General features: G+C 41.4%; 1 protein-coding gene across 1 annotated transcript in view; it reads left to right on the top strand.

Annotated features, from left to right (window-relative positions):
- DMD (dystrophin) overlaps nt 1–24,826 on the top strand; it is a 1,043,539-nt gene extending 1,018,713 nt beyond the window's left edge. Inside the window, 4 exon segments of the mRNA XM_058043463.1 lie at nt 4,955–5,198; nt 5,960–6,083; nt 10,026–10,118; nt 24,319–24,826. Coding sequence (XP_057899446.1) covers nt 4,955–5,198; nt 5,960–6,083; nt 10,026–10,118; nt 24,319–24,416 — 559 coding nt within the window. The 3' untranslated portion in view covers nt 24,417–24,826.
- The last annotated feature ends 2,415 nt before the right edge of the window (nt 24,827–27,241 follow it).

Below are 27,241 nucleotides of genomic sequence, written 5' to 3'. Positions count from 1 at the left end.
TTGCTTTTGGGCAGTTTAAAATCTCTGTTGCCTATTTTGAATTCTTCTGAAATGCATTTTCTAACTTACAAACCTAGCTGTGATGTGGTTCTGGCTCGGGTTTTGTCAGTTCCAAGGACCTCTTGTTAGATATTCATTATTTATCTGCTAGCATTTTAAGACCGTGGTGCTTCTGTAGCTTGTAAGTATGACTTCCTTAAATAATGTATGGCTAAGATTTGACTGCTAAATAATTTATATTTGTTAAAATGTGAGCATTTTAGAGAATATTTTCAATGGCTGAAAATGTTTTATTTGAGTTTTAGATCTTCAGGCTTGTGCTGAGTTTTGCATCACATGGAATAATGTGATAAGACCATTTCTGAATTCAATAGATAAAAAGCAATCTTGCTATTGAAGGCATTATTACTGTGTTGCAATATAAAAGAAAAATCCAATTATAAAACCCTCTCTAATACTATTTCCTCACTGAAGTATCAGTGAATGTAATTCAGAGAGAGAGAAGACAAGTTTTTGTTGTCCATCTAAAGCAATACATTACATAAGTTATACAGCAGGATAGGTAATACTGACCAGGATGTACTGTACTGACATTAAATAGAAAGCACATGGTTCTGCAGTGACAGAGTCAAAACTTTTTGCAAAGAATTAAAATACCTTCCTGCTATTTTAATAACTCAGGAAATTGGATGTTTCCTAATATTTTAGTTGAGCTGAGGTCTTGTATGTAAGAGGGAGACTTCTCTCATGTTCTCTCCTCTTCCTCCCAGCTCTAAGCTGTGCTGGTACAAGAACTAAGTAAATGAGATCTCCAGCCAGAGCTATTTGCCATTCCTTTGCTTTTCCTGACTTGCAGTGGGAGTGCAGTGGGCTGTGTGCCACAGAGAAAGCAGTGACACCCTGAATCTCAAAGCTGCCCTGTTTCAGTGTTCCTCCAAACCTGGAGACTGATGAATGGCCTCCTCACATAAGTTCCTTCTGTACAGTTGCCAACAGCAAGAAAGTGATGCATTTCTGAACATGCTGTGGCTCCTCTTGGTATTTGTTTTGGCATTGAAGAAGGGGAATTAGATCTTCTGAGGGTGAAGCATCCTGAGTAAACACTGTCACTCTAGTGAGGGTGGTTCAGTTACCATCTTTGTCTGTTTCTTCAGACCACTGATTTTCTGTAGGGAGATGAGAAATAACATGAATTCACAAATTCTCAATTGCCTTTGAGAGGACTAGTCAGCAAACAGAGTCCACTAGGATTTTTGTCACCAGGCAATTAATGCTGCCAGTGATATATGTGATTTATAATTCATGCACTCTTTACTACTCAGCTCTGTATAGTTGCATAAATCAAGGTTGCACTGCCTGCTTCCTATGTTGCTTTTCTTCACAAATGCCTCAACGTGTTGCAAGCATTGTAAATGGAATATATGTGGTTTTTTTAATATTCTCTTGCTGAAGAAGGGTTCCTTTCCCCAGTGATGAGTACATGCAGCAGCATTGTTTGTTTGTTTATTTGTTTGTGACAGCCTCCAGTGGTGGAGGGAGGTGAGGATTCCATGTACTGCCCATGCTTGCTGAGTTGCATTCATTTAGAGAGGAGCATTTTTGTATCACCCCTTTCTCTTATGTCCCATTTTATGGTGAAAGTGTCACAGAGTGCCTCTCCTCAGGACCCTGGGGGATGTGGGCAGTGCCTTGGGTGCCACAGCAGCAGTCCTTTTCACCACACAGCTTAAAACTTCCAGAGGGAAGAATAAGGGCCATTTGTTCTCTCAGGATATTCTTACAGCAGTTTTCAAATTCTTTCTTTCTTTTTTAATTTTCAGGTTTTCTCCATTATGTCAATGCACCTCTTCATTGCTGTATGTGTAGATCCCAGTTATGATATTATTGGTTGTGTGCACTGCACATCACTCCTATGGCTCTGAAGCTATGATGAATCTCAGTTCTCTGGTTGAAGGACTGGGTAGCTGGACTGAAAAGGTGCAGCTGGAAAACTCAGTAATACAGGTGCACTGGGCACACCCACATGCATCCTTCAGAATCACATTCCTTTGTGCCAACAGTATTATAGTATTTAATTACAGAGCTCCCAAATCCAGACACACCTCTGGTTGGAAAATATGCAGAATCTTTCACATTATTTTTTTTTTTCCTGTAGGCTTTCAGAAAGATTTTTAATTATTTTTTATCAGATATGAAAGGATTTTTATCTGAATTACTCCCAGGTCCTCACTGCTATTTCAATACCATCATTACTGGAAGGACTTCTCTGTATTGATACTGGTGATATTGATACAGATCTTTGTAGCAAGGTATCTGATTATGTTGTAAGTATGATCAAGTGTATTTACTTAGTTTCCCTTAGGGTGATGTTTTATCTTTTGCTTTACAGCACTTCCAACTTTTGAGTCTGCTGTCCACAGAGTATTGCCTGCATTGTGGATCTGGGAAATTCCTCATGGGGTAGTGATAGCCCCTATCAATGGACATGGTGAAAAGCAGGCTTATTGATCATTCCTGTAGAAACTTCAGTCAGCAGTAGCACCATGTGTAATGAACATGTTGTCATCTTCATTCCTATTCCCTTCAGTATCTTTATTAATTATTCACCATTTTGTTCAGCTAGAAGTATCAGAAGACATTAAGTCAGGCAGAAGATATAACTTACATGACAATATCTATTCCCAGTACAGATAGCCCTTTTTTTCTAGATCATTTTCATGAACTTGAGACTCAGTATTTCATTTAAACAAAAATAAAATTTTTGTTTTAAAAAAAATCATTGGAAAAAAATCTCTCTGTAGTTATCCCTCTTTGTGTGGATTTTAAGGAAAGAAATCTTGAATTTTGGAACAGCCTGAAGTTAAAAATTATTAGCTCTTGTTTTTTAATAATTTAAAATTTCTGCAGAGGAGAGATCGTGTAGGTCAGACATCCCTTAGAGATTGTGTTGTGGGCAGTGCCACAGTCCCAGGTGAGGACATGTCCATCATGCAGCTGCTGAGGAGCTCAGGGACCTTTGGGGAACAGTCAGTGGCTTGTCATCGTTCTTGGCATTGCTTTCTGACCCGTGTGAAATGATGCATTCTGCTTTAGTTCTCCTTCTGGTCACAATAATGTTCTTTTAGAAGGGCTTTTTTGAGAGGTTTCCTAGGTGCTGTTACACTTCCAGACCAAACTGTCAGAGTGTGTTGTGGTTTGCAGGCAGAACTGGGAAAAGGTGTCTGTTCTCACAACCTCAAATAAGAGCAAGTTTGGGAAAGTAAAATCTGGGTCAGTGCTTGTGATGAGTAAGCAGTTACCAGAGCATTGAGCTGGTTTTCCCCCTCTGGGAACCTGTAAAGGAACATCATAGCAACAAAATCCCAGTGCAGTTTGTTAGGCTTCCCTTGCCTATGAAGTTTCTGCTACAAGTTACTATTTTTGTGGTTTTGCACTGTTACCTTTAACAAGGTTTCAGTTTCTTACCTTCTGCGCTTTCCCTGCTTGGTAGATTTTTTTTTTTTCATGAGGAACACTATAGATCATATTAATCTATGGAATGTTTTACTGAAGCAAAATTGGAGTTTTATGAAATAAAAGAACAAGCTTGGCAGTGCCATAAAGTTACAGTAGACAGTAGCACTCTAGGCAGGACAAAGAAGATGAAAATTATAGCCCCAAAAGCCAGTGCAGTTCAGTTTAACAGACCGGGTCACTAATTCTCATCTTCAGTTGATAATTTTAGCCCTAGGCTGGAAATGCATTTGCAGATCTGAAGAGAGGAGAGAGATGTGACCTGACTGACAGCCAAGTTCTGTGTTTTGCTCTGCCTTTTTGTGTGGCTGCTTCTCTGATGTTTGTCATCTGTAAAATAGATCAGCCAGCCAGGTGGCACCTGCTCTGGTTTAGTGTTTGTGAGGTGCTGTGGTAACTCTGAGTCCTCCTTTAGCACTAATGACCCCTCAGGTGCAGCCATGTGTGGAAAGAAACTGCTGGGAAGGATAAAGGGCAGGAAACTGAGGTAGGGCTGAGCCCAGGACAGACAGACCAATCCTGGCTTTGGGAGGATGTCTGGAGCCTCCTGGATGAGGTGCCCTGGGAGGGAATCAGCTGTGAGTTCTGGGGATGCCAAGAGCCTTTAGGCAGCTGTGGGAACCCAGAACATCCCTCTGGCTGTTCAGGACAGCCAAGACCCTTGCCAGAGGCTCAGAGACCCTGGCAGAAAGCCCAAAACACCTATGGGTTTGATTATGACCCGTGGAGCAAGTTACCAACCTTAGATGAAGATCAGCAAGCCACAACAGTTTAGGTGGAATAATAGTGAAGTTATCATGGGGTGAAAAAGTAGATTTTTGGGTTTTTTGGTATGGTGGTTCAGGAGGCAAGATGGAGGGATCTGGGCATGTCCAGCCTTTTTCCTTCTTCTTGGCCTCCATCTTCTGCTGTGATGTTGGCACTTTTAGATTGGTTTAGTGTAGAAGCTCACTGTCTAACATAGGTGATAGGTATTGAAAAGTAATTGTAAACGTTGTATACATAGTTTTAGTATAAAGACATAACACCACCCCAGAGGCAGGCAGAGTGCCTGGAACTGTGTGGAAGGGACACAGTTGGACGGACCTCGGCAGGACAGGAGAAAATTTTTTATAGATAAGATACAATAAACAACCTTGAGACCGAGAACTGAAGTGCCCTGACTCCTTCTTCAAGCGCCGGGCCGGGAAAAGAGACTTTCTAACTTTTCTTGGGGTCACTCTGACAAGCTAGAGATCCCGACAGCAACTTGAACCACAGATCCATCTAATACCAGATCTGTGCAGATCCACAAGGATCGAGCCCGTAAGTGTGTAGATTCAGGAGAGGGAAAGGCAGCCGGTGCAGTGAAAAGTGAGACACATCACACCACACGAGACTGAGCGCCTTGTCACTGCCCCGTGCAGGCCCATAAAGCTTTTCCCCCTTGTCCCTGCCCCAGGAACCTGCAGGCCGAGTACGAGCGCCTGAAGCAGCAGCACGAGCACAAGGGCCTGTCCCCGCTGCCGTCCCCCCCGGAGCTGCTGCCGGTGTCTCCGCAGAGCCCGCGCGACGCCGAGCTCATCGCGGAGGCCAAGCTGCTCCGGCAGCACAAGGGCCGCCTGGAGGCCAGGATGCAGATCCTGGAGGATCACAACAAACAGCTGGAATCGCAGCTGCACAGGCTGAGGCAGCTGCTGGAGCAGGTGAGTCCTCAGGCGCTTCTTCTGCGCCTCTGAAGATTCTCCAAACGGAATCAATCAGCGTTATCAATTACGAGAACATACCAAAAAATCATAGCTGTAGAGGCAAGTCAGAGAAAAGTACAAAATCGTTTTACAGACTGCAAGTGAGAATATGGAATTGGGTTTCAGTGTTCTTATTTAGTCTTCTTCCATGTTTTATCCAGAATTAAAATGCATTGACTGCATGGATGAATTTACTTAAAAACAGGCTGAAAATTGTGTGTAGCCACGTTTCTCTTCACAGAGAAAAGCAAGGCACAGTTCTTCCCTAGAATATTTCTGGGTTTCACATTCTCTGAACCTCAGAGGAAAGAAAACACAATTCTTATCTTATTTGCTGTGCCCGTGTTTGTGCAAAAGTAGAATGCAATATGGAGATTGTTTACCCAAAGTGAGGGTGTTTTGTTTCCTTGGCCTATCAGGGCCAAATGTGTGTGTGTGTCAGGACTGTCGGCTGACAGTCACGAGATTCTGTGCAGTTGTGCTTGGCAGATTCAGTTTAGATATACTGTAATATAGTGGAATATAATATAGAATAATATAGTATAATAAAGTAATTAATTAGCCTTCTGATAAGAAGGAGTCAGATGCATCATTCTCTCTCCCCTCAGGGTTGCCTGGAATACCATAATTGTGTGTATTCATGGAATAAATAAAAATTACAGAGATGTAAAGTAGTGAGCTGTTATGGCAATGTCTTACTTTTTTTTCTTCACTTTCAGCCACAGGCAGATGCCAAGGTGAATGGTACAACACTGTCATCTCCTTCTACCTCTTTGCAGAGGTCAGGCAGCAGTCAGCCAATGCTTCTCCGTGTAGTTGGCAGCCAGACTTCAGAAACCATGGGTAAGATACCAAAGCTGAGGTTGTCACAAAAAATAATTATGTCCCATTTTCCAGAACAAAATCCTTAAAGACAGAAAACACTTTTCTGTTTAGTTCAGATGAAATGAAGTAGATATTTGCAATGATCTTCAGTGTCATCTGGCTGTTTACACTTTGCATCTTCCTTATGATTCAGGCTTTGCTTTTGATCATGATGCACCCAGTAGCTTGGATATTTTGATATTAAACACAAAGCTCAGCCAGGACTTGACTTCTGAAAGCAAATGCTGCTGAAAAGCTGACTATTCTATTCAAACTGACTTTCAGTTATAAAGCCTGACATGACTGATTTAAATGTACATAATATTAATTATGGCTAAGAGACTAAATGTATGATTAGTCATCCCCATGTTAAATGATGTGATCTTATTTTTAATATGTTGTGGCTCAGTCAGTAGCATGGAGCTGTCACTCACAGGCAGTGCTCATCTTGTGGCTTTTCTAAGTATCACATCAGATGTGATAATGAACATCTTAAGAGTTGTGGAGTGAGGTTCAATAATAATATTCTGTAGCTGGAGGTTGGAATTATTATTTTGGTGCTTTTAGTAACTGCCATGTGGCACTTTCCTAATTTCCTGTCTGTTACAAAATTAGTAAGTATTTATTACCAAGAGGCAAGGATTTTCTGCTAGTAAAAAAGCAATCAATCTTTTCAGCATCTTTAAGCAAATGCACTTATATTACTTCAACAAGATGATGTTTCAAGTCTGATGATAATATTCAGCTTCATACAGAGAAATTTATTTTATATATATTAGTGAGAGCTTTTCACTGCTATTAGTGAAAGTGTCAATGGCAGTAAGAAATTTAATGGGAGGGCACATTCTGCTGTGTCCAAAGTACTGTTGTGGTGGGAAATGAAGCTTTTGGGGAGGCTTTTTCTTCCATTCCAAGTATGAGCAATAATTTCAGCCTGTGACAGTATCAAAGTGGATGGGTTCTGTACAATCTGCAATTAAAATGTGAAATAAATAGTACCTTTAGGAATGCTGAAGTTGAAATCCTGGGGGTGAGAGTACAATCACAGGTAACAGGAATTTTTGGAAAAAGTAAAAATGGACCTTTCATTAATCATATTACCAGTGGGGAATTTTTTTAATGGATGCCATACACAGAGTAGGTAAAATGTTTTAGTAGTGGTGTAATTTGCATCAGCTTTCTGGAGAAATGTCATTAATTTCATCACATAAAATACGTGAATTAAAATACAATTAAAAGAAAAGACAGGAAGACAGTATTTCCCAGCCATCATATTAGAAGTCTTGTAGTTTTATTTTTCATCCTTTAGTGGGACAAAATACAAAACTATACTTCCTTTCATTTGACTCTATATAAAATTATTCCCATTTACCTTGTGAGACTGGAATTAAATGATTAACACGGTATAGACTCATATAAGCTGATAAAACTTCTAAAGCAAATATTTAGACATAACTTGGTTTTATTTGATTGATTTGATAGAGCCAATATGTGGGAGGACAGTGAGATGTTATCAGTGGGGTCATACTGAGACTCAGCAGAGCCACACTGTTGGCAGCAGGGAGTGGAGCTTATAAAAAAAATTACTAACCTGCTAACTAAGCCACAGCTAATTCAGTTTGTGAAGTGTCCTTTCACACCAGAAAGCTTTGCTTGCTAGGCTCAGGGTTTTCTGAAGCACAGCTTAAAATACTCTTGAATTGTGAAGGGAACCAGAGTGGTGGTGTAAATAATGCTGGCATGCACAGCCATGTACCCAGGAGTGAGGGATCCGTAATTTTTGAGAAAATACTGAGGATTTCTGGGTGTCTCAGGCAATGAGGCAAGGTAGTGGGAGCTTTTGTGTGTTTTCTCTTTAAAATTACACTTTAGCTGTTTTTGCAGTTGAAAACCCACTGCACTTTTGTGTTTCTGCTTTGCTGAGGAGAGATTGCTGTGAAAGGTGTTTCACCAGCAGTGTTTTGGTAAAAGCAAAACCCACTCAAACCCTCATTTACAAATACAACTTATTCCTTGTTAACTTGAAGTACCCCTGGGCAAGCAGGAATGTTCTGCTTTTCTCCTCATGGAGTCCCAGTGGGAAAGTCCTTATCCTTGGCCTTTCTCCCCAGCAGGGTAGCAGCAGAGGAGGTGCTCTGAAGTGTATGAGGCAAGAGGCTGTTCTGAACTTCAATTTGTTCAGGAACCACCAGAATATTTGAGGCTCACTTAGCTCTCTAAACCTTTTGTAGAAACACAAATGGGGAAGACTCTTCTGAGTAAAGAGAGGAGACTGAGCTATCTTCTGTCTAGTTGCTTGGCTCATGTCTTATTTTGTCCTTTACAAGAAAATGCTCAGAAAATATCATCCAAATGAGGAAAAAATTCAAAATAATGCATTTTAAATAAAAAAATACAACATTTTTGAGGATCGGTAGTGCAGCTTATATCAGCACTTATGAGGACATTTGGAAATTGGTACCTGTTTTCAGTTCTTGGCCAGGACAGCAGAACCACTGCCCTTTTATTGATATCATTAGGGCCAGGAGGCTTTCTTCAGGCTGATAAAATCCTCAGCCTGGGTAGAAGCAGTGAGATCTCACCCTGAGTTTTCACCTTGACATTCAGCAAAGGCTGCAAGGACATTGCTTTTGCTAAGACACCTCTGTCAGTGCAATGCCTGATGTGAAAGTAACTCATGGTGTGAGTTGATTTGTGTGAGCCCAGCACCACTCAAAAGCTGAACAGACTGCAAGCAGCCTCAGCAACTATTTTTAGACCATTAATGGAATAAAAGAAGCTGATACAAAGACCATCATTTATACGAATTAAGTGCTTCTTGCAGACACTCCATCCCACTTCTTGTGCTGGAGTGGGAGGAATCACTCTTGGTCAGAAATATATCTTGTTAAACTCCCAGCTTAAATAAAGGCAGCCCTGAAATGCTCCTTTCATCCCTTTTTCTAGGTTTTTCACTAGCATGAAGCACCTCAACATTTAAAGAATGTAAATGTTAACAGAAAATCAGGCAGTTTCCTACTCAAATAGAGCGCGACATGTTAGAATAAAGGGTCGTTAAGTCATTTTCAAAAGAAGTATGGAACTCAGTTATTACAGCAGCAAAATTGCTTTTGTGTTTTAATAGAGATAAAAGACATCTAGTAAAAAAGGAGAGTCTCACTTAAAGTATATACTTTAGGTTTTTCTCTTTCAAGATGCTTTATTTATATTGGAGGCCAGGATCTGCATTAAAAACAACATATGGATTTCAGTTATATGAAACCATGAGCAAAAAAAAAAACCCAGTAAAAATAAAATGTATTGAATTTCCCATTAGACTGCTGCCCTATAATCAGGTTATAGAAATTATTCAGAGGGAGAAATGTATTTCGCTTTATTAAACTGCTGCTAAACCCTTTTACAGTACAATTGAGTGTTCTTGGAGCGCCAATCTGATGCAATTAAACTGTCAGAAATATTAATACTGATGCAGATGAGAATCTGGGTTTCTACTGATTTGCGCAGCTAGGCAAAGCAGTGCCAACATGAACCCAGGACTATTAGAAAGCTGCTCAACAGCAGCACTCACAACAGCAATTTCTTTTTCCATTAATAGAATAAGAGAAGCTGAAAGGACGAGTGTCATTTATGGAACTAGATGTTCCTAGCAGACATTTTACCCTACTTCTTTTAGCAGAGTCAATTTCTCAAATCCCTTTTTATGAATTAAAATAATGTTAATTGTCTCAAGCTCCTAATTTAGTTTCCCTTAGATCCTTATAAAGAAAGAGAACAGTAACAGTCAACAAAATTCACCTTTGAAATTTTTATTGTACACTAAGCAGAGCATGTGCCTGAGTGAACAGCCTTGGCTTTGAGGAGGACTTGGGCAATACAAGCTGTTAGCACAGGCTCATGCAGTGGTGTGGGTTTGCTTTGCAGGTGAGGATGAGCTGCTCAGCCCTCCCCAGGATACAAGCACAGGTTTGGAGGAAGTGATGGAGCAGCTCAACAACTCCTTCCCCAGCTCCAGAGGTGAGCACCGCTGCCTGTGGCAGATGAGAGGGAAGAATATAAAAGTGTTTTCTGTTCCTTGATGTTTTCAGGGGGTTGTGTTTTGGTATCAGGCTTTTTGCTGCTCTTTGTTTTCATTTCAACAATAGCTGTAGGGAAACCTGTCTTGTTTAGAGTGGAGGAGCAGCCTGTTCCTCCTTACCTTAAGCTACCTCCACAGGTAGCCCTTGCTAGATATGTGAATGAGACAATGTCTTTGTGAGATTCTTTCTTCCCCAAGCATTTTCTTTGCTTCCCTTTTGCCATGTTCCTTTTTTCACAGCTTTCCTTCTTTTTGGCTTGTCCCCTTGATGATTTATTTTTTAATACGTGTCTTAGCACATTTTCCTTCTGTCCTTATCCTTCTCCAAGACTGTGGTTTGAAATTGAGTTCTAAGTCAATGCAGCCCTCAGGTCCAGAGGCAAGGAGGGAAAACAAGTGGGGTGCTTGTTTGTGCAGTGTAGGCTGCACTTGTTCATACAGCTACAGCCTTTCTTCCATTGTTTCCATTTCTCTCATTCCTGTTGTTTGCTAAAAATAGGCATTTTTATAACCAGAATTTATTTGTCCAACCTTTTTTCATTTAAGCTCTTTTCTGAGCCCAGAAGAAAATACTCTGCTGCCAAGAGAAATGGCTGAGATTCCTAGCAGGAGATGGGAAGTTTGGGATATTGGCTGTTGCTGTGAAAAGAAGCTCAGCCTCTTGGCCAGAGAAAGCCCTGGTATTGCCAGCCTGATAAGTGGATTTCAGGGGGCATAGACTTCCTGCAGGACCCTTGCACAAGTTTCACACATCACCCAGGGGTTCTTCTTTAGGAGATAAATGCTTTAACCATTGTACTAAACTTTCAGTGGAGTCAGGTTTTCTCCATCCTTTTCTCTCAAAGTTCAGCTCTCACCAGAAACCATCTGTGAGCCGGGGGATAAAAGTCAATAAAAGCTGTATTAGATCTCAAAATACAGATCAAAAGATGGAATTATTTAGAAAGATCTCATTGAATAAAGTCTAATACAATAAATTGTCAAATGCAGTGAGCTCCACCTTAGCATTACGTAGTCTTATGTCCAGCCCTTGTTTTGCCTAGATGATTGCTATGAGAGACAGCAGATTAAAAGACTTCCTAATAGTGCTATGTAGATTAAAATGGACTTATTTTTAAAGTTGATGTGTGCAGAAGGTTACAACAGACAGTGTTTTCTCATTGGTGACCATCATTAGTGTAAATATGTTGTACATAGATCTTGCATAGTCACATGTAGGTATCCCATGTGTAAAAATACTCCCCAAATGTGATATCTAATCTGTATTCATAGGTCATGACACTGGCATTGTTTCGTTTTAAAAACAAGCTTAGTTTTCAGTGAAATAGGAGCAATTTATGAAACTAAATTTAATGAGATATTTGAAATAGAGTGGTTCATTTCTGTCTAGAATAAATAGGTAGAGGTCAGTCTGTTAGACATCACCTCCTGCTCATTGAGAATAGAAAATGTTTCTTTATCTTATTAGTGAAAAATACAAAGCTTCATGCTATAAACTCAGAGAACATAAAATCCAGAAGGAAGAAGAAATGAAATTGATAAGATCAGATAATATTTTAATTTTGTAAATTGAGCTGTAGCTTCAGATTTTCATTGTTAGGGTGTAAACTGTGGTCATTTAGCTAGAGAGAAAGAATGTATTCCCTTATTTTTTTTCTTCATTCAGTAACTGTCTTGAAAACATAGTAGATGATGACAAGCATCCACAAAAGGTGTTGCAGCTTCCCTGTGTGACTAGCAGCCATGGAGAATAAAATACTCTCCAGCTGGAAGGAGGGCTGTGAGTGAGGAGGGGGCACAGCCTTTGGTGTCAGACCCCCGAGCCAGGCCACGAGAGGAGCTCCTGGTGCAGCAGCAGAGCCAGGCTTCCCACAGGACTTTGCTTTTAGCCTTGGCCCAGGCACTGCCAGGCTGAGCCAGAATTGCCTCTTCCCCTCCCGTGGGCTACACAATAAGATTAGTCCAGCTGGGAGAGAAACTTGTTCAGTTTTTTGGGAATTGTACCAGGTTTTGGCTAAAGAGATTAGGACTTCAATTATGTTTCTGTGTGTTCTGCATATATCTTTTGATGTGTTTGCATGAATGCCAGGTTAGTGTAATTTCTTTTGGCTGAGGAATAGGAATGGTCAGGCTCTGTGTAAGAAATAGTTTGTCCTAAAGCCAGTGCAAATGAATTTCCATTCATTAGTTGATAGAGGCTGCTGAGAGCTCATGTAAACTTCTGTTACATGAAGTTTTGTTCTATTCCCAATTTAATAATTCAGTTATATTCAACTGATACCTGAATACACAAAGTTTACATCCAACATCTGATGTGCTGCAGCCTCGTGCAGACTTTCAGTGTGACATGGAAGATGCTGTGGTCAGTCAGATTCCACAGGCATCAGGCATCTCTGATGTAAAATTTTCAAGACTGCAGGAAGAAGAAAAGGAAGCAGAGTTGATTGGTCTCAGCAAACTCCTGAATCAGGAACCTTTTTGCTGTTGAGAGGTGTAATCTGTATCTCAGATTTCTAATGTTTAACAGAAGATCAAAGTGCAGTTGCAGAAGAGTGAAAGCAGCTTGGCAGAGCAGCCTGAGAAGACAGCACAATCTTAAGGACTCAGGCATAGTGCAAGCGAAATTTTGTTCCTTTCCAGTACAAGTTGCCTTGAATCTCAGGTTACAGGTGTGAATGCCTACCTCAAGGAGGTGTTCAGGAGCAGAAGAATAAACTCAAACAGGCAATAGCACATATCTATAAACAATACTTTTGGTTATATTGATTCTTATAAGGTAGAATTCAAAAATTTTCAGATACCAGAAATGCAGTTGTCCCAGTCTGCCATTCAGAACTAGGTTGTGATAGAGGAGCTGAGGGTTCTTTGCCCTGGAGAAAAGGAGGCTCAAGGGAGACCTTATCACTCTGCAAGTACCTGAAATGCGGTTGAAGCAAGGTGAGGATTGGTCTGTTCTCCCAAGTGTCAAGCAGTAGGACAAGGTGAAATGGCCCTAAATTGTGCCAGGAGAGATTTAAATTGGATATTAGGGAAAATTTCTTCAGGAAAAGGGTTGTCAAGCATTGGAACAGGCTGCCCAGGGAGGTGTTGGATCAACAGCCATGGGTGTATTTAAAAGACCTGTAGATGTGGTACCTCAGGATTTGGTTTGGTGGAGAGCTCAGCACTGCTGGGTTAACAGTTCCACTCCGTGGTCTTAAAAATCCTTTCCAACCTCAATGATTTTATGAAAAAATAAGTAAAAATTATTAAAGCCCTGTAAAAATAAGTGTGTTAAATTTCAAGCTAAATGTCAGCATGTCACAGCAGAAGGAGTGTCAGGCCTTTTGAATCAGGGACATAATTCTGGGTGTCCTGTTGCTATTAGAATAACAACAACCTGGAGGAGTTCAGAACAATTCACAAAAGCAAACAGAATTTTGAAGGCTTTGATTGTAAGAAAAGTTCAGAGCTGAACAAGCAGTGAAGAGAGAAAAGGACTGAATTTCTGTGCTTGGGTGCACAGATGTGTAGTTGAGCATCACAGACTATTTAGCCTAAATATTGTCAAAAGCACCTGGAGAGTAAGACTTGCTCAGAGTGGGAAATAGTGGCTCTTCTTTTGGAATTTTGAATCATGGCAATAAAAATCCATAGTAATTGTCACTCACTTGGGGATAGATTCCTTAAGATTATATTTTTCAAGCTTTTGCTGCACAAAGTTGTTTTTAAAAGGGCATCAAGGCTTCATGACATCATTTTAAATGTGTTGTAGAGAAGCAAGTGCAAAACAGATTGTGTCATGGACCTGTACAAGCAGACCTCAGATGCAACAACTTATGTACCTTACACCTTTTATAGGGTTTTTCATTTGTTTGTTTCTTCAGTTTAACCTTTTGGCAGTTCTTGCCATTTCCTAAGGAGAACAGGACTTTCCTGCTCCTTGCACAGCTGGCTGTTGGTGCCAAAAGCTGTTTGATTTCTGGAGAGAGAAATTCTGCTGAATACCTGATGATTGCTGTCCTTAAGGAATTTTTCTTTCCTTTGAATCTAAAAGGTTTCCCATCCACTCCTCTTTTACTTTGCTGCTCCCAGCAAATTCACAACTGCTGCAGCTGCTTCAAACAGCTGCTGTGCTAACTCAAAACAGATGTCAAAGCCAGAGGTCTGACATTTAGTGGAAATCTACCATTAAATGCCACCTCAGTGGTTTATTTGACCCTGCTCAGTAATGGGCCACACAGGAAAACATTTTCACGCCGTGTTTGTGCCCAAACTACTGAATCTCCAGGGAACTGGCTCACAGTTAGAGAGTAAGATTGGCAGGATTTTCAAAGCCAAATTCATCTCTCCTGCAGCACTGAGGAGTTGCACCACCTCAGGTGGCTCTCTTGGTGGGCCAGGCTGAGTTTGGCAGTTGTGGTTTCATGGCAAATGCATTCTGTGGATGAAGCTCAGAGAGGTATTTAGGGGCAGAGGTTCTTGAACTGACTGAAGCTGCTGAGAGCTTCACAGATTTGCAGTGCTGGGCCCCTGCTGGGAGATAGTGAAGGAGTGGGAGCCAAAACTGATTAGAAATGAGACCATCATGGCTTAAAGAGCTAAGAGGCCATGACATAATGTGAGAACATTTGGACAGAGACTGGTCCTCACAATTTGGCATGGTTTTGCTTAACACAGTTGTGGTGTGGTGCAGTGAAATTACAAGATCCCACAGCAATAAATGAATGGCACTAAGAATAGCACCTCTTTTTTTAGGAGTTTTATTTTTATCTCAGTCACATTAAAACACACCAGTCACATTTTTTCCTCTCAATTGTGCATCAGCCAGGCTCTGTCATGAATGGGACCAACATCCTAAGTGAAACTATCAACTTTCAGCACTGCAAATAATGCAGTTTCTCTTATTCTGGCAGTAAAATGTCTCATGAAGCAGACTTTTCACACTTTACTGAGTCAGTGAAAGAGTACCCTGGCGTTTCTGTCCTGTGGAGTATTCTGGAAATACTCTTCCATGTGAGATACCCTGGCCTCTCCTGGGTTGTGTCACCTTCTCTGTGCTGAGCTCCTGGATCCCACCACAGTGGGTGAGCCCAGGTGGCTGAGACCCCTCATTGCTCCCTTTTTGCTCAGCAGAACTGATCTGGATGAGCTTCTCTGCAGATGGGACAGTGGTGGGGTGGACCAGGTCTGCCCTGTTTTATAATGTCCAGTTCTGGTGCAAACTGAGAATATGGTAAGGAATTTAATAAAACTTCAACAGATTTTTCTTTTTGTCTTGAGAAAAAAGGCTCTTTGCAGAGCCAGATCTCCCTTTTGTGCAGCCTGCCCCTTTCCTGAGCTCAGTGACAGGGGCAGTGCAGTTGTTGCTTTGTGCTCTCTGTTTTGACCTGGATCTGCAGAGACTCCTACATTAAGTTTTTGGTGGTGCCTCTGCTTTCAGGCTTGATGTGCTCACTTGCTGTGTACCTTTGCCTTTGCCTGTGATGCAATGCCATGTAGCTTCCCCCCCAAAAAAAAAAAAAGAAAAGAAAAGCTCTTCTGTTTTGTAAGGGCAGGAAATGTTGATTTGAGCAGAAATAATAGATAATTAGGTACCCACGGATTGCGTATCAGTATTTGGATGCCTTACAGAACACAAATTTTCAGTACTGCAGCAATATAGACAATCTTCTTCCTCTGCAATTTATGCCAAACCATACTCCTTGCCTTAAAACTTAGAAACAGGCATTCATTCATATGCAAAGAAGAAAATAACGTAAAATCCATTAAACCCTTCTTAATCTTCCTCCAGAAGAAATTAGCTGTTGCTGGAGTAGCGTGGATCTTTGCTGCATTTAACAAATTCTAGGGCTGATTACTCACCACAGTCTGTCCTCACCAGCTGTTTTGTGTGGTGCTGAGCTACCCCAGTCACCTTTGAATATATTCATTTTCAAGCAGAATCCAGTCTGTCTCATGTAGATTCAAATTAAACACTGTGTAGCTGCAGTTGTAAGTGCTTGTGCAGACAGGAAGGCATTTTAAGAACTCCAGTGTTTTGCTTGTAGGCAGTTCCTTTTCTCTTCTTGACCCAAGCTAAACTGTGGACCCAGGCTAATCTCCTGCTGGGTCCCATTCCTGCCCCAGGACTCTCAAACCAAGTTCTACTGTGCTCCAGTTTCTGGGGTCCTTAAGGTGACCTAAGCCCTGGGGCTCTTCCTGAGAGAATTACCAAAGTATGCAATAGATTTTCTGTCTTCATTTCGAGGGATTTGCTGTTACATGATTGATATTGGTGAGATATTCTCATTTCCCCTTTTGGAAAGCATTTTTAGGGAATTCATGATCCCTGACAAAAGTGCCAGAGGAGGTCTCAGGCTATGCAGACACACATCTAAGTCTTAGAAGGTCAGGCAGGCCTGTGAGGTGGAGTCCTTAGAGCTGAAGTGACGCCTCTCTGCACCAGTGAGGTGGCACAGGCATCACTGGAGTCGAGATTTCACTGAAGAGCAGAATAAAAACCCATGTGCAGAGCATGTTGTTATTGAACCTATTGCTGTCCTTTTTAATAGGAAGTGTGCTGGGGAGAGGGGCAGGAACTAAAAGCTCCTCTGTTCTGTAAGTGGTAACCTCTGCTGTTCAGGCCTTCAGAGGCTGCCCCAGCCCTTTCTATTGCCTGGAGCTGGTGGAGCCATGGCTCAGAGCCCGTGCTGGTCAGTGATGCCATTCCTTCCTCTGCCCTCTCCTCCTCTCCTGTACTGCCTCTGCTCTGCCTTGCTCTGCTGTTGGCCCTTGTTCTGCAGCTTGTAAAATACCCATAAAGCTGTTTATTGCCTCTCTTCCCTTCTCCTACAGCCTGCCATAGAGCAAAGCTCAACAGTAATTAGGTTACTGTTATGCTGACTGGTGTGTTCTCCCTTATGTGTCTGTCTCTCTCCCCAGTGTCCCACACATCATTTAAAATTGCATCATTTACAGCAGCTCTGGGGCAAAGATCATCCTGCAGCATCTGCTGCAGTGCCTTTCTCACTGGGACTGCAGGCCTGGCATGGCAGAGCTGTGACAGTGGGACAGTGGCAGTGGGACAGTGACAGGGGGACAGTGGCAGTGACAGTGGGACAGTGGGACAGCAGCAGTGGGACAGTGGCAGTGGGGCAGTGACAGTGGGACAGCGACAGTGGAACAGTGACAATGGGACAGTGACAGGGGGACAGTGGCAGTGGCAGCGGGGCAGTGACAGTGGGACAGTGACAGTGGAACAGTGACAATGGGACAGTGACAGGGGGACAGTGGCAGTGGGGCAGTGACAGTGGGACAGTGACAGTGGCACAGTGACAGTGGAACAGTGACAATGGGACAGTGACAGTGGGACAGTGACAGTGGCACAGTGACAATGGGACAGTGACAGTGGGACACTGCTGCTGGAGACAGTGAGACTGTGGCTGCCTGTGGGGTGGAAAGGTAGACAAAGGGGTGTTTCTACTGTTGAGTAACACCTGACTTCCCTTTTCTAAAAACAAAATATGCTGTAAGTGTTTGAGGGGAATCAGCATGATCAAAGTATGGCTTCTGTGAAGGCTTCTTAGGAGCCTCTTTGCAGTTAAACCCATTATTGACTCCATTTTGTTAGTACTTGAACATGACAAGATACTTTCTCTTTTTTCCCCTTTTTCACTTGAACTCTTTTTTCTCTTGTTTTTCCCTCTGCCCCCTCAGTTTTACCATGCTTGCAGGTCAGCAGATTGCAAACATATTTTATAATATATTTATCCTCAATGTGAGCATGTTGCAGTGCACTTCTGTAGGTGTGAAATATATGTGTGCACATAGGCATCTATATCAATGCATACCTCAGTTTATGTAGGCTACAATACAATGTAAAGTGTCTGGGTAAATTAATTTGACATTGGGGGAAAATGTTTTCACTATTTACACTGATTGCAAGAAGTACTCAAATTTGCTAATTAGGATGCTCAGAAAGTGAGTTCAGGTCTTGTCTGCAGTCCTTATTCTCAGCTGACAGGTGTTTAAATTGGTGTAAGTAGTTTTGTCAACTGTTTTTGAGAGGTTAAACCAAGCCACAGGTTACAAAACTGTTGTTGAATAAATCAGCTCAGAATCATCAGTGGATTTCAGTGCACTTTTGGTCTCTGTTTAAGCAGAAATGCATTTTTTAATGTTAAATTTCTAAATGGAAATTGAAGTGTCTTTTACAGTATAAAACATATGTTCATGTGGTGTGTTTTTTTGCCTTTCTTTCTGATAATTATTCCACTTCCTCTCTCTGTCCCTAAAGGAGGAAATGCCCCTGGAAAGCCAGTGAGAGAGGTTAGTGAGACGCAGGCTCACTGCCATGGCTTCTGTTTGTCACAGCTTGCTTTCTGTGCCCAGCATGTGTGTGACACAGCACGGGGTTGCTTGGGCTTGGTGGAGGGAGGGGGTGGTTTCATTTTGCTCTGGGTTCTGTTTGGTTTTGCTGAGTGCATTCCCCATGTGTGCTGTGACAGTGGTGTACCTCTCAACTTTCACTGGAGACAATGGCAGCTCAGGGGTCTGCATTTCTTTACATGCTCCCAGAGGTGGAAAATCAGGAATGGGGAGGAGAAAATAATACATTGAAATTAAGCCTCTGAATGATAAATGTTGTCAGTAAATATGCTGCAGTCACTGATTCATGTTCTGTTGCTCTTGTGTGTAAGCACAACAGGGAGGCTGGGCTCTCTTGCTGTTCTGCTTACAAACATCTATGTGCCAGTATACCAACCATCATCTCCAGTGATTAAATAGTTTTTTTTAATATTTCTTTAGAAATATGAGAGTTGAGAGGTATGAGAGATTCAGGTGGTTTAATTTCCTGATGTACTATTGCAGAAAGAAGAATGCTACTAACATTCACCAGCTCCACAGCGTTGCATTCAGCAATGCAAATGGGCCATGGTTTTCACTGTGCACTTTGGACATGGTTGGTTTGATGCAAAATAGGTTTTGGAATTTGTGTGTCGCTGATCATTAATGGGGGAAAGCGTTTGCACTGTGTTGTCACAGCTCCTTTGAAAGCATTTCCAGAGCCTTGATTTTTCCTCTCTGAAGCTGCTCTTCACTTGCCAGCCAGACACAGCGTTTGAAAGATGAATTTCTAGTGAAAATTATTATTAAAGATAAAATATTCAGAGGCTGCCTGAGTGCAGTTGCAGTGGCTGTGAAATGACCTTTCCTGCACAGAAGATGCTCGGTGTGGATGAGGCAGGAATTGAATGAAGGGTAACCTGGTTTGCAAACTTCTGCTGCTACAGAGGGTGGGGCTGGTGGAAAAAACATTCTTAACAGAGCTGCTGTGAACCCCCAGTCACTGACAGGGGCCAGGGAAAGCCAGGATTTGTCCTGATGTGTGCCTTGAAACACAGAGGTTCTCTGCTTCAGCTGTAGGTGCTGGGGCAGATTCAGCGGCTTCAAGGGGTGAGACCTTTGGTGCAGATTAAGTCTGTCCTTGAATGGCAAGTCCTCTCATATGGATCAAAAATGGGTGCTTGAGATGGCATCAGCAGACTGTAAAAATCCAGAAATTTAATGGGAAATGCTTCACATTGAGCCCTCCTTGTTCTCAGCTTATATTCTCTGAGAACTGTTCTCCCATTTAGCAAAAACAGGGCATTGATTTCCACTATCCTCATTCATATTTATGCATATTACTCAAAAAAAGCTTCTTCTGCAGAGAGCATACTCAATACAAGTAATTAACAAAAAAGAAAAAAAAATTGGCATGTTCTACCTGATCTGATTCCAGCAGTTTAACCCTAAAAAATTGACTTCAGTGATCTGCTCTGCACTCTCTGGCTGAGCCTGTGCTCACTAATGGTTCCAGAGGGACCTCAGTAACTTGGAGAGCTGAATATAAAATGCAATTGTCCACCTGCTTATGAAGGATATGAGCTAAGGTACAGAACAGCTTCTGCTTTAGGTGTGAGTCTGTACGTGCAAAGGCAGAACCTGTGGTTTTAAAACCCACCTGGCCAGGTTTTGATTCCATTACTCACATTTGGTGTTGTCTTTGTGTGTAATCCCATGGATTTTGTGGCATTACTCAATATTAATAAGGGTATCAAAACCCAAGTCACCAACAGGAAGGATTTTTCTTTTGTCAGGAAAGGGATAGAAATCTCTTCTGCTGGAAAAGGCCCTGTATTGTGTTGGGATTTCTCAATTTACTTTCAATCCACTCTTTCAAGTCTGAATGTTGCACATTTATTTTTCTGACAAGCTGTAGTGTGAGATTGGTATTCTGTTCCTGTGCCCACACCCATGGGCCTTGATTCCATTAGAGTCTCTGAAGCAAATTCAGCAGATGTGAAACACATCATTCTCTGTGTGACCAGAAGGGAGTAGGTAGTGTCTGCAGAAATAGGTGTCTTCTGCTTCTCAAGCAAATGGCAGCTGTGGATTTCATAAGTTTAAGTTGATACTGTCCATGTCCATTTATGTCCATTTTGAGCTTTACTGCTGCATTTCAAAGTGTCTACTAGGTTTTTTTTCACATAGCAGCATTTTTCAACTTTTCAGTGCCTCAAGCATGGATAAGACTTTCTCAGCTTTAATGTTAAAAAAAAAAAAAAAAAGAATGGAATTAATGCCGTCTTTGATAGCATTGCTTCAGAAATATGAATAAAAATGGAAAGTTCTGATTTTTATTTTTCTAAGTGTTTTTAGGACAGTATTTCTCTCATTTACTTCTTAATTAAAAATGCCAACGTCCTACATTTCAGTACTAGAGTTCAGTTCTTATGGAGAGGAAATTAAGTCCTGAGCTGGAGAGGGAGTGTGGATGTTGTAGGGGAGAGGGAGCTGTATCTTCTTAGTCACTGGGCAGCTTTTGAGGAGGAAAATCAGATTCAAAGCATGGTTATTTCAAAAATATGATATCAATTAACAGGTAAAGAAATAAAAAGTACTATTGGACATTTCTATAATTTTTAAATACCAGAAAGTACCTAGGGATTCATGGAACCATAAGGACTCCTAATTGCCTGAACAATGTAACAGTTTATACCAACTGTGGCATACATCTGAAAGGTTTTTTGTGTGTGTTTTTGGTTGAAGTTATTCTTTCTAGATCCACCTCTTTTTTGATAGAACAAAATAGTATTAATTTCTGAGGATGCACTTTAGCAGTCTGGGTTGTTCTAAGCGTACAAAAGGGTGATCAGTCTTCCTGGGAATGAGCAGTGTTGAAATCCTGAAGAGCCCTGGAGTTTTCTAGAAATAACAAATCACAACAAATCTGAATGCAAGCCCATCACCCCATGGGCATCCTCTCACAGCTGGCTACCCAGTCACTGCATTGCTCTGCTTATACCAGAGGGGAATATTCCCAAAAAAATATTCCCAGTCAGAGTTTCAGGTGAGCAGAGCAGCTCAGTAGCTCAGCTGGTTTGCACCAGCATCTCCCATGTGCTCTTGGTTTCAAATGGCTTTGTCACATTTTCACTTGTGCTGGTGTAAGTTACTGGATTGATCTCAGTCTGCGTGATGCCAGTGACAGAGATTATCCCTTACAGCTAAAATAAATGTGGTAGGATATATTTACTTTAAAATAAACTCTGTTTTGACCAAAACTTGGCAGGAATCTTTCACACGCAGTTACTTGTCATGCTGATGAGGAAATTACAAGGTTTTGCTTCAGATGAATAGGATGGCTATACATTTATGATGTATGGATGAAACTGCTGATTGATGCATCTGTTTCTTTGCACATTAGTGCAGTTAGCAAACTGTCACCAGATACCAGAACCAAATGTTTTTTTGTATTGCTGTCTGGCAAGCTGTCTCACAGCACAGCTCACTGTCCAGTGGGCAGCTTCTTGAATAGTTCTTGTTTAAATCCAGCCTAGTTTTGTATCATCAATGCTAAATTAAAAAAAAAAAAAAAAAAAAAAAAAAAAAAAAAACCACAAAAAACCTCTTAACAACCTTAAAAGAAACTAATATAGTTCCCCAGAAGAAAAGAGCTCCTGAGGTCGTTCAGCATGGAGAAGAAGCTTTGGGGAGACCTTCCTGTACCTTTAGGGGGCTTATAAAAGGGAGGAAGAATGAGTTTTATGTGGGCAGATAGTTATAGGACAATAGGCAGTGGTTTTAAACTGGAAAAGAGCAGGTTCAGACCAGATGTTAGAAAGCAATTCTTAGCTGAGGGTGGTGAGACACTGGCACAGGTTACCCAGAGTTGTGGATGCCCCAGCCCTGGAAGTGTTTGAGGCCAGGTTGGATGGGGTCCTGAGCAGTCAGGTCTAGTGAGTGGCATTCCTGCCCATGGCAGGGAGGTTAGAACTGGATGGTTCCTAAGATCCTTCCAACCCAAACCATTCTGTGGTTCTCAGAATAGTTCTGAGGTAATTTTTTTCTAGTCCATAAAAGCTGCTGAACTGAGATCACTCCAGGCTGTGATTTACTGTAGAAATGTCAGCAGTGCATGACTGCCACAAACACTGGGCAAACACTGGGAGGAGGATGGTGAGGCTGATTTCCCCACAGGGAAGGTTCATTCCTGATGCAGTTGTGTCAGGAGGGGAAGCCACTGTGCAGGTGTGCAATGGTCAGTCAGGCTCCAGCACATTACAGGCAGGGACTGCATGAAAGGTGTGTCCTGGATGTCCTGGTCATGTCCTTCCCTCCTTTGGGTGCTCCATCCTCAAGGACCATGCTGAGGACTCAGCATCCAGACTAATGCACAGCATTTCTGAGAACCAGAGTTGTGGGCACATGGCATTGCACTTCCTGTGTTTTTCCAGACAAATATTCTATCACAAGTGCTCTCAGAGAGTAAATCAAACTCCCTCAGGCCAGGATGACATGCAGTTTGAGTAATACTTCACTTATAAATGTTCAGTAGCTGGCACTCTGCAGTGTGGAGACTTCTTGATTGGAGGTCACGTGCACTTTTTTGCATCTAAATAAATCTTTCTTCAGTGGTTATTTTCTAACTCCTCTTTTAACTCATTTATGTGTTTGGCCTCAACATCAGCCTGTCGTGATGAGTTCAGTAATACAGTTTTGTGCTGTGTGGAGTATAATTTCCTTCTGCTTGGTTTAAGACCTTCTGTCTGCTCATTCCTCCTTGTCCTTGCAAGAAATCTTGAACACTCAGTCCTTGGTTTGGATCCCTATCTTGTAGGGTGCCTAGATCTCGGTATTGTTCCCTCTTTAGTCATATTTTTTCAGGAGGGAGACTCCAGATAAGGTTCAGCTGTTTAAACCATGATGTCTCTGTCATTTGAGGTGCCAGAGGGTATTTGAGACAGTCATAGAGCTCTGAAATCTCACACAGGACTTGCAGGAGGGAGACACTTTTCTGAAGAGCAGTGAGAGACCAGACAAGGTGTGCCAGTGGCTAAAATGGCAACTTTTGGCAATTCATTCTCCCCATCCTTGAGTTTATTTGGTCTCCAATTGTGATGAAGCCATTTCTTACCACGCATCACCATTTGCTGCACCAGTGACATGAGTGTGAGAAGTTGCAGGTTTCATTTCCAGAATTGCACTGTATGTTTATTCATCACTTCTGTGTAGGAGGTTGTGGTTATACCATCTTAGGACTTCAGAGTGGTTATGGGTGAAAGGAAATGCACAAGTGTACTCCTGCATAGTAGTTAGCTGATGATTGTGGCATCTTTGTGCTGAACTGCTGTTCAAAAAGGAAAGGGTATTTTAAAATGATTGAATGAATTGAGTTTCTTAGTTTGGTCATCATTATATCTATCTTTGCAGGTATCCTGCTGAGACCTCTTGGCTTTAATGATTTAGTTAATTACTGCTGATCTGTTTGTTTCTCTTTTTCTCCTTGATAGAACATTGGATACTCAAACACTTGCAGCATCAGTCAGAAATTCTTCTGTGATGTCAATGGATTTAATTGTTGCTTTTGGTGAACATTGATCATGATGAAGCTCCATCACCAGGAGGGAAATTGTTTATTTGCAGGGTGGTTTGCCATATCTGTTAAAATGTTGCACAAACCCTGCAGCTTTTGCTAATGAGAACCTGTTGGACTCCTCCAGGAGACTTCTGGAAGTCTCCTCTGGAGATGATGGAGAGCAGCACGTGGAAATCGACGGATCTGGGAAGTTTTCCTGTCCACATGCTGCCACATCCTGTTTGTTTAACTTCCTCTTTGACTTTCTTTTTCAGGCCACAATGTAGGGAGCCTTTTCCACATGGCAGACGACCTGGGCAGAGCGATGGAAACCTTAGTGACCGTGATGACCGACGACAAGGTGTTAGAATAGCGAGATGTGTTTTACAACTTCAGGCGTTCCGCATGGTTTTTATAATATTCATACTACAAAGAGGATTAGACTGTAAGAGTTTACAAGAAAACAAATCTATATTTTTGTGAAGGGTAGTGGTACTATACTGTAGATTTCAGTAGTTTCCTAAGTCTGTTACTGTTTTGTTAACAATGGCAGGTTTTACACGTCTATGCAATTGTACAAAAATTATAAGAGATCTACATGTAAAATCTTGATAGCTAAATAACTTGCCATTTCTTTATATGGAACGCATTTCGGGTTGTTTAAAAAAAATTTATAACAGTTATAATGAAAGATTGTAAACTAAAGTGTGCTTTATAAAAATAATTGTTTATAGAAACCCCCTTAAAAAAAAAACACAAAAAAAAATATACTGAGGCAGTGCATTTGTTTAGTTTCATTTCAGCTCTGTAACAGTATCAGAGAGATTCATGTCCGTGTTCTTTTCCTTGCCTATCAAAAAGAAAAAAAAAGGAAATATTTCCTGCAGTGATACCAGAATGGCCACCTTACATTTTTCATTGGTTTTGTCTGACTAGGGCTGGCTTAGAAAAAATAACCAAAAAACCTGAACTTCCAATGAAGGTAGTTACATTTTATCTTTCCAATAAAATTAAGAATTACATGACTTACTGTCCTGGTTTTGGACAGCAGCTAGCAATTACACAGCTAGTTTGCAATAATTAAATGAAAGAGCACATTATATGACAGAGCCTGCAAAAAAAAAAAAAACAATTAAAAAAGAAAAATCTCGGAAGAAAAAAGGAAAGGAAAGAAGTTAACCTGCTAGTGTTTCCTCTGCTGACTAAATTCCTGGATACTTTTAGTAAAGGAACATAGACATTGCCTTACTGGTTTGAACCCTGGGGCTCAGCAGGGCTGGGGACAGCTCTCCCCCTGCTGTCACCTTTGCTGCAGAGGAGAGAAGGGAGGGAGATGCTCCCCCAGCCCCCTGTGGGGTTGGCTTCTGACCCAAAGCACAAGTAGGGTACCCAGAGAGCTCTGTGCAGCCCCAGCGCTGGGGATGAGCATGGAGATTCTCATCCCTCTGGAAGAGGAGCCCAGAGCTTCCCTCTGTCCTGTCTCATCCTGCTGCAGCAGCCGGTCCCAGGGAGCTGTGGTGCTGCAAGCCGCCTTTGGGAAAGGCTGTGCAAGAGTTACTGCTGTTCCTGCCTCAAATGGTGATCAGGTGAAGGTAGTCACACTGCGCCATGAATATTTATCACCAAAACAAAGGCCCTGGTCCTTTCTCCTTCCCCGGTTCTCTGTACAAGTAATCCCTGCACAATTAACAGTAACGTGAGAAAGAGAGGAGCTGATAGACAAACAGATTAGCCAGCTTGACTGCAGCTCTGTGAGAGAGAGGTTTGGGTATGAGGTGCTGTCAGCAAAAGCTTTACCACTTCATTTTCTTAACCAGCTTTTAATTTTACCATAAAATACATAGAAACACAACCATCTGACTTTATATTGCAAGAGTAAAAAAAATCTGTTACCTCTTCTTGTATGAAGTGTAATTAAACTTGGGAAAGATTTTATTTTGAATGCTAGTTAACATTGAACATGGCTAGTCATGCTATTTCTACCTCACTTTGGTTTTGTGGTGTTCCTGACAATTACGTATGACAATGTTACATCATCACCACGTGTCCATTGTGTGATCAGGTCTCATTGTTTAAGTAATAACAACGTTAATCATTTACAGAAAAAAAGTACAATCCCCCCCAAACCTCTGCTTTCCTAATAAAGAGCTTTTTAACACTTGATTACAATAGGAACCCTCACTATTTCTCATGTCCTTTTTTATCAGAAGGTTTAAATTGTGATTTGAGAAAGAGATGGGTTTCTTCTTTTTCCCCCCCTATACATTAAACCTTCTCTTCAGAAAAATTACGGAGGAAAAAGAGATTGCACGATTGTTTTCATCAGGGTTTTGTTTTGTTTGTTTTACTTTCTAGATCTTAGTTTTGGAGTGAGTCTGTCAAAAAGTATTTAAAAAGTTGAAAGCTTTATTGCTGCTTTTTTAAGCATAATTTGGGAATTATTTCATATTCCTTATAATGACAAAGTATTAAACTGTAAAACATAATCAGTGTAGTTGAATACATAAATACCATATGGCATGTTATTTCATCGTTACTCAGTACTGGTTTATTACTTGGATATCATAATATATTGTGTTTTAACACCAACACTGTAACATTTACTAATTATTTTTATAAACTTCTGTTTTACTGCATTTTTTCACAACATACCAAATTTCACCAAATATATGCCTTACTATTGTATTATATACTGCTTTACTGTGTATATCAATAAAGCACGCAATTATGTTATATAAAAGGTGCAGGAGTTTTTGTGCCATTCAGCACTCACCCAGCACATGCCCCCAGCAATCCTTGCCAGACTTCACTGGCCAAACTCCCTGCTGGCATCACCTCAGTGCCTCAGCTCTCCCTGCTTTGGGGTTTTCTCCCCTGCTGAAGTTGTGAAGCTCCTGTGCTCCCCAAGCTTTTGGGGGTTTTCCAGCCCCACACTTCTTACCCCACCCCTGACAGGACCTTCAGACCAGATTGATTCAGTCCAACACTTGATATCTCCTTGCCACTAGGCATAATGTTAGGAAAACCCTCTTTGGGGCTTTGGGAAGTGTGTGTTCCCATCAGAGAGGCTGATCACACATCTCCCTTATCTAGGAGATGTGTAGGCTTTGATACCCAGACTCCACTCAGCTGTGTCACGATGCTGCCTTTGAGCTACCTTTTGGTGGTAGAAATAATGTGGTGAAAAATAATAAAATA

This window comes from Melospiza georgiana, chromosome 2 (assembly GCF_028018845.1).
Source record: "Melospiza georgiana isolate bMelGeo1 chromosome 2, bMelGeo1.pri, whole genome shotgun sequence".
Taxonomy (NCBI): Eukaryota; Metazoa; Chordata; class Aves; order Passeriformes; family Passerellidae; genus Melospiza; species Melospiza georgiana.
Note: the sequence above shows the minus strand (reverse complement) of the source record. Positions and strands in the feature narration are given on the sequence as shown.